General features: G+C 39.0%; 1 protein-coding gene across 1 annotated transcript in view; it reads right to left on the reverse strand.

The window, feature by feature from the left end:
- Positions 1-3,382: 3,382 nt before the first annotated feature.
- GFER (growth factor, augmenter of liver regeneration) overlaps positions 3,383-8,285 on the reverse strand; it is a 5,955-nt gene continuing 1,052 nt past the window's right edge. The window contains exons 2-3 of the mRNA XM_015816252.1: positions 3,812-4,014; positions 3,383-3,579 (exon numbers count right to left, since the gene is read on the reverse strand). Of these exons, the coding sequence (XP_015671738.1) occupies positions 3,417-3,579; positions 3,812-4,014 (366 nt within the window). The 3' untranslated portion in view covers positions 3,383-3,416. The remainder of the gene's footprint in view (positions 3,580-3,811; positions 4,015-8,285) is intronic.

Below are 8,285 nucleotides of genomic sequence, written 5' to 3' on the forward strand. Positions count from 1 at the left end.
AGTCAAGACATCAGTTATAGCTCTATGTTGTAATCATTGTGGATAGCAAAATTTTAACTGTTATTTTAGTTAAACTATACAATCAGTTTGGTCAAATATTATTCATTCATCTCAGTCCATCTTAATCTGGCTTTTTATAATCTAGACAAGCTTTGGATAATATAGTGTACATTTAAAGTATATTTGTTAACACTGATTTGTTAACACTAACTCAAGATAGATTAAATTACATCATATTAAATAAGGTCCACAACAAAGAAAGACTGGCAACTAATGCCAAAAATAACAACAAAAAAATTCTGTCAATCTGTAAGGAACAAGGAGCAAGTCAAGGGAACAACAGGTCCACTAATGGGAGCAAATGGCAAGAAGGTGACCAGCAGCAGGGAGAAAGCAGGACTGCTTAATTCCTTCTTTGCATCTGTTTTTACACAAAAGGAAGAAATAGCCCAAGGCAGGTAGAACAGGTGCACCAGTCAAAATAGGCAAGGACATGGTGAGAGAATGCCTATCCACCCTGCATGAGTACAAATCACCTGGACCAGAGAGTTTGCACCCCAGGGTTCTGAAGGAGCGGACAGATGTGATCTCGGAGCCACTGAGTGTAAGAATCATAGAATCAAGATCACACAAAGTATTAGTACCGCTTTATAAAACCCTAGTGAGACCTCACCTGGAATACTGCAACCAATTTTAGTCATACTACAAAAGATGTTGAGACTTGAGAAAAAGTTCAGAGAAGAGCAACTAAGATGATCAAAGGCCTGGAGACTAAAACATATGAAGACTGATTGTAGGATTTGGGTTTGGCTAGTCTAGAGAAAAGAAGGACTAGGGGACATGATAGCAATATTCCAGTATTTGAGGGGCTGCCACAAAGAAGAGGTGGTCAAATTATTCTCCAAAGCACCAGAGGGCAGGATAAGAAACAATGGCTGGAAACTGATCAAAAGCAACCTGGAATTAAGGAGAAACTTCCTGACAGTGAGGACAATCAACCAGTGGAACAGCTTACCCCCAGAGATCGTGGGCGCTCCATCACTGGAGATTTTCAAGAGGAGACTGGACATCCACCTGTCTGAGGTGGTATAGGTTCTCCTGCTTGAGCAGGGGGCTGGACTACAAGACCTCCAAGGTCCTTTCCAGCTTCTATTCTATTCTATTCTATTAATTCTCTGTAGAATCAGGCTACAGCATAATAAATTGACAAAAGTGAAGAGGGTCTGAATACTTTCTGAATATGCGTATGGAGAATTTGGCAAAACTGTTTTTTGTAAGTCAGTCTTCTGCAGGTCAGGCACAGCTCCTGGGACGTAAGGGAGACATCCAGTTTTCCTGCCAACAGTACAGAAACAATTTGCCATTATCATTTTCTAGGATGTTTTCTTTCCAACTCAGCCTGGTATTGCTTGGTATTCCTTGCAAGCTTGTTTTCAACTTGATAATAAATCATCCTTGAATAATATTATCTGAAGAGATACAGTAATATCCTGACTCCAACACTAGTAGGAAGTATAACATTGGGGAAACATTTACTTTTAAAAAATGGAGAGGAAAACAAATGAATATTTATTTTTATTATTCGGTTAGCAAGCACAAAAATAAATTCTGAGACATACTTAAAATTGCCCTCATCAAATGTATTTAAATAATTGTTTTTACCAATGGAAAGCATCCCACACATCTGCAAACAAAAATTTGATTTTTATTATCTTAGATACAAAATGTTAAGACCTTTCCTTCATCAAACATCCATTTGACTTTAGTAATAGAGCTGTGTAGTGCTTGCCAAATCCTTGGCCATGGGGCACAGCTGTCCTTTTAAATGTTTCTAAGAAGAAGACCCTTTGGCAAGGACCAGATGCCATTTCATCACCAGCTTTCTTATTCCTCTGCTGCAAGTTTCCAGATACTGACCCAGAGTACATAGAGGAAGAAGACTGGAGTTGTCCTTCACTGTGCTTTGTGTATTTTGCATTCATTAATCACACCTGCTTTGCTTGGGCAAAAAAACTGGACTTTAGCCAACCCCAGTAAAATGAAAATAATTCAGGTTAACATATCTCTTAGTAATAAGATCTCCAAATTTAATAGGTCAGGAAAAGTAGAACCAATCCAGAGAAATAAATTCATCAATCTATATCTATAATTAACAAGGTTTGATAGTTACCTTTTCTGTTAAATACTGTAGTCCAAGCCAGTTTCCCATATTCAGATAAAACAAGAAACTAAATTCTTTCAAACCATAAATTTCTTCCAAAAAATAGCTTATCAAAAACTGATAAACATGGCTACCTCTAAACAGTCAACGTCTCTCACATTTATCTCTTTAATCACAGTTTGAATTTCACTGGTAATCTTACATGGTATATTGTGGTATAAAATACAACTTGAAACTTTTCTATCTAAGGGATAGAAGAATACCCTTCAATATTTCTTCACTCCAACCTTCTGCTTTTCCTCACAAGGCAACTGTTGACAGTTTATTGTAGCCAGCCGGCTCCGCCATAACACATACCACCTTTGAGGTGGTATCTCCGAGCACATTTATTTCCCACTTCCAGGTCACGAGACTTTGGACACACAAAGTTCTGGTAGGTAAAAAGAACACTTACTTGAAATGGAACTCAACAATTTACCATTATGTGGAATGAACATAACCTTCACAAGCCCCCATTCCTAAGAGCTGTGCATTTTGATATATAACATAACCTCATGATTCCTATGGGCTTATTTCATTAATGAAAAGTAAATTAATCTAGAATGTCTTCTTTTGTGAGTCTGGCCAGAAGGAAAATAAAAAGAGGATACCATTGCTCACACCTTAAATGAGAAACGCTGTCCTACTGTGTATATGCTGCAGAAATGTATCCAGACAGTTTTCTAGATATTTATATTGTAGCACTTTAAAAAAAATAGAATTAAAAAATATTTTAGGTTTTAAGGAGAGGGGAAAAATACGTTGAAAACAAAAGTGCAAGCAACACAATGAAGGCAAATGATGCTGGGCTCAGAGGAAGGCTGCAAATAGTTGCAGATGGACCATCTCAGATCTCCAGGGATTAAATCAGCACTGAGCTAAGAAAGTGCAATGTCTTCATCTTCAAAACGGTTTCTTCAAACATACTCTAGTCTTCTGAAGGCAGTGTTTGCGGATATTTGAAATAATTCAAGTGATCAGGAAAAGAGCACAATCAACAGGTAGAGGCTTCATCTGAAAATTATTACAGAGATCTGTTCAATATTAAATTTTCAAAACCAGAAATGGAAAATATCTATCAAAACCCTTTGCCTGTTTCCATCACCTCCATTAATAACAAAGCACAATTTTGTCTCTAGGAAAGGTCCATACTGGATTGCTTTTGGGGCGTTTTGTTGATTTTTTTTTAATCAAGTTGGAAAAATATCCAGAAGATCTAATCACAGGATCCATCTTTCCATCCATCTCGCCATCGTTGGTCTACAAGAGAGCAGTCAAATTCAGGCTTTCCCAGTTTCTTATTTACTTCATTATGAATCCGGCAAAACCACTGTGTCAAATCGCGTCTGTTGCTGGCATCAGGTTGATTTTTTCGTATTCTGTGTCAAGGGAAACCAAATGCACCTTTACTTCTTTGTTAAAAGATACACAAGTATCTTTTAGTTCATTGTTAAAAGATACACAAGTCTGCTTAATTTTCACAGAATAAACAAGTCACAGAGGTAGAGTTTCTACTATGCTAAAGTTAAATCATCTCATAGCAGAAAATTAATTCCTTTAAGGCAAAGGATACATAAAATTCAGGCATTCAAAAAAAAACCAACCCCTCACCTATTCCTGAAATCTTCTCCACATTCATCACAAGGAAAAACTTTAGAAAATAATTGGATAAACTGTATCATTTCTTGCTGCTGAATTTTACTGGGCCGGTCAGGATAAAATGCTGCCATCGTGTGTAGAAATGACCATGAACATCTCCCTAGTTCTTCTCTGTCTAGGGGGCAATTAGATGTTGATTCCTGGACACTTGTTTCCTAGTTAGAAGAACACAGCATGTGAGAAAAGGCAGACAAATTGCCTATACATTATGCAAACATTACTGTTTACTTTTTACTGTAGTTTGTTACATAAACCACAATTAGCTAGGAACATGCAACATCCTGAAGCAGGTTCTCAGAAGATAAAGTTTGACAGGCAAGTTTACTTCCTCTTCCTTCTCCTCTGATTCAGGAAGCTCTTCTCACAGTCCTGTTCCAGGACCCCCCTATGTGGGAAGTCACCCCCCCAGAGAAAGAAATATTAAAAAGGCAGAATATTATATTTCCTCAAAGGATCTTATAAAGGCAGAGAAGCATGCCCAGTTTTTCTTAATAGCCCCAAGTCTCCCTCCCCCAAGCAGAAACCAGGTCTGTAGAAATGCAGATATGATAATCCTTTCAGAAAGACAGGCACCAGGAAGCTTAGAGCTGATGGGATTAGAAAGACAAAGATCCCTAGAACTAACAACCCCTCACCCCCAAAAATCCAACACAGGACATAGCCATCAATCACAGTCCCAGGGAAGCAGGATATGACCTTTAGGACATAATAGGATCAACCCACCACCATCAGAATACCAGAAAGGCATACTGAACTTCAGGTCAAAGTTCATGCCATAGGAACAATTCCAAACACAAAAGCCCAAGAAGGTATAAAACCCACCACTCCCTGCTCCATGTGGTCAGCTTTCTCAGAGCCATGCTTCTGTCTGGCTTTGCTCTTCAATAAACTACAACCTTCTTTCTAAAGCAGTCTCCATTTTGTTTATTCCCAGCTTGGATTGGACCCTGATGAAGATTTTTCTTTCAACACCTACATCCCCTTTTAAGAATCCTCCCAAACAAAAGCCACAAGCAAAAGCTGATTCCCACAGCAATTTCTTCTTCTTCCTCCTCCTCCTCCTCCTCCTCCTCCTCCTCCTCCTTCCTCCTCCTCCTCCTCCTTCTTCTTCCATATCCGTTATCGGACGTTGGCGATCATGTTTTTATCAGCAGCCGCACAAAAAAGTGCTGCTGAGTTTTGTCCAAACCAATCCCTTAGATTTTGAAGCCACGATCTTCTTCTTCTGCCTGGACCTCGTTTGCCTTCAATCTTTCCCTGGAGAATTAAATGGAGTATGCCGTATTTTTCTGGGTGTCGCATCACATGTCCGAAATATTCTAATTTTTGTTTTTTAATTGTTTTGATGATTTCCCTTGGCTTTCCCAGGCGGCTTATCACCTCCTCATTCTGATCTTGTCAACCCAGCTTATACGTAACAGCCGCCTGTAAATCCACATTTCAAATGCTTCTAGTCTCTTCAGGTGGCCTTTTGTCAGAGACCAACTCTCTACTCCATGGAGCAGGATAGAAAAAATATATCATCTGACAAGCTTGATTTTCAGTCTTAGGCTTATGTTGTGACTGCAGAAGACCTTTTCATTTTGAAGAATGCTGTTCGGGCTTTTTCTATCCTTGTCTTTACTTCAACGGTCATGTCCCAGCTTTCATGTAAATTGGAACCGAGGTGCATGATCCTTTCAACTTTTTCTAGTGGTATTCCTTCTTAATTTACTGGTGGTAAATTAACGGGTTGTTTGCTGACGACCATGATATTGGTTTTTGAGGTGTTAAGCTTCAAGCCGTATTTTTCAGATATTTCTGTGACTCTGTTGATGAGGAGCTGAAGGTCTTCATGCTTACTGGCAAGCAGAACTGTTATAGTCAGCATATCTTAAGTTGTTGATCCAAATACCGTTTACTTTGATACCAGCATCGATGTTCTCCAGTGCCTCGTTGAAGATTGACTCAGAGTAGATATTGAACAACAGTGGAGACAGAATACATCCCTGTCTGACCCCTCTTCTTATTTCTGCATCAGCTGAGTATTTTTGGCTTAGTCTCACATTTGCTACCTGATGCCAATACAGATTCTTTATTATTTGGATGTCTTTGTCATCTTGTTTCAGGATTTCTAATAGTTTGCTGTGTCTTATTTTATCAAAAGCTTTTTCGAAATCAATGAAGCACATGTAAACACTGTGATTGACATCTCTACAATGCTGTACAAGAACCTGAATGCTGAACAGCACATCTCGTGTACCAAGATTGTTTCTGAAACCAAATTGTGTGTTACCTAGATGCTCTTCAATTTTGTTGTATATTCTTGTGTGAATTATTCTCAGGAATATTTTCAGAACATGACTCATTAAACTTATTGTTCTGTATTCGGTACACTTCTTTGCATTTATTTTTTGGGGGATTGTCACAAAGGTTGATTTTAGCCAATCATTTGGTATCTTTCCTGTTTCATATATCTGATTGAAGAGCTGCAGTAAAAAATTCTTCCCATTGTCTTCCAGCAATTTTAAAATTTCTACTGGGATATCATCAGGTCCTGTGGCTTTTCTTGTTTTTGCTATTTTTATTGCGTGTTCAACCTCTTCCATAGTGATATTTGGTCCAGTTGTTATACTTCCCATATCTATATCATCCCTAGTGTCCTCGAAAAGTTTTTCAATATATTCCTTCCATCTTTTTAGTTTTTCATCCTCACCTAAGATAATTTCCCCCTCTTTGTCAACTAGGTTGTTGGTTTTCTTTTTGTAGAGGCCTACTGCTTCTTTCACTTTTTTGTGTAAATTGAAATTATCATGTATACGTTCTGTCTCTTCTATTTCCTTGCATCTCTTTGCAAATCACTTTTCTTTTGCCAGTCGAATTTTTCTTCTAATTGTTTTTTGCAATTCATTGTATTTTTCTTTGTTTTTATTTTTATAAGATCTTCTTTCATCCATGAGATGAAGAATTTCCTCAGTCATCCACAGTTGTTTCTTGTGGTACCCTTCTCTCTGTTTTGAATTTGTTACCTCTACTATTGCATTTTTGAATTTATTCCAGTTTGCTTCTACATCATCATCATTCAGGTTGTTGGTTTCCCTTAAATGATTTTCTAGTTCTTCTTTAATCTTACCTCCAAGTTTAACGATGAAGTCTCTGTCGATTCTTGGTTTAGCAGGGTTCGGGTTTTTCATCCTTTTTAGTTTCAGCTGGACTTCAGCAAGTAGTAGATTATGATCGGATGGTACATCTGCACCTGGGTATGTCTTTATTGATTTTACTGATTTTCTAAATCTTTGTTTATTGTAAAATAGTCAATTTGGTTCCTTATTACATTATTTCGTGGATCTGCTGGTGATCGCCAAGTATAGAGGCGTCTTTTTGGCAACTTGAAAAAAGTATTCATCACACATTGCCTATGTTCCTTGCAGAAATCTACAAATCTGTCACTTCTACCATTTCTGGTTCCTAAGCCAAAGTTTCCAACTACAGGAGCATCACTTCCTTCTCCCACTTTTGCACTGAAGTCCCCCATGAGTATTGTGATATCATTACTTTTTAGGGTTTTCAGTACACTGCTTATATCTTCGTAGAACTTCTCTAAATCCTCCTCATCGCTATCAGCTGTGGGAGCGTAAACTTGTATAACATTCATATTTACTGGAGTACTATTTATTTGGATCATTATCACTCTATCGGATACAGGAATAAAGGACTTGATGCATTTATTTACACGATTGTTTACAATTATAGCTACTCCATTTCGATGGTGTTTGCTATTCTCACCAGAGTAGTAGATAGTATAATTTCCTATTCTACACATTCCATTTTCAGGTCAGCGCATTTCACTCACTCCCAATATAGAGATATTGTATTTGGACATTTCTTGGTAGTTTCGTAGTTTTGGGTTTATCATGCTTCTAGCGGACCGGGAGATTCTTAGCACCCCTGCCCCATTTAAGGGGTGCCCATACTCGGGGCCATTGTTAGGTTTTGCCGCCATTAACATGATTTTCCTGGGAAATATATAGTGTAGTAGCCTTCCCTTTGCTTTCTACACCGCTGTGTACACGCTGTTCAAGGGGCTGCCACCACACCGTGTGCTGTTCTTCTGAATCCGTTCCAACCAATATGGTCTCCGCCTTCAGTCGATACTGGGGAGCCAGCTGCCACTCACCAGGCCTGTTGGTCCACGGGAGGTATTTGATTCCCTCCAACCCACCATTACAGTATAAAGCCATATAAAGCTTATCAGGTACGCCTGATCTACCAGTTGCGGCCTTTTCTGGACCGGGACGCCTTGCGCACAGTCACCCATGCCCTTGTCACCTCCCGCCTGGACTACTGCAATGCTCTCTACATGGGGCTCCCCTTGAGGAGCACTCGGAGGCTCCAGTTAGTCCAGAATGCAGCCGCGCGGGCGGTGTTGGGAGGGACTCGTCGCTCC

This window comes from Protobothrops mucrosquamatus, unplaced genomic scaffold, assembly GCF_001527695.2.
Source record: "Protobothrops mucrosquamatus isolate PMUCROS unplaced genomic scaffold, P.Mucros_1.0 scaffold418, whole genome shotgun sequence".
NCBI lineage: Eukaryota > Metazoa > Chordata > Lepidosauria > Squamata > Viperidae > Protobothrops > Protobothrops mucrosquamatus.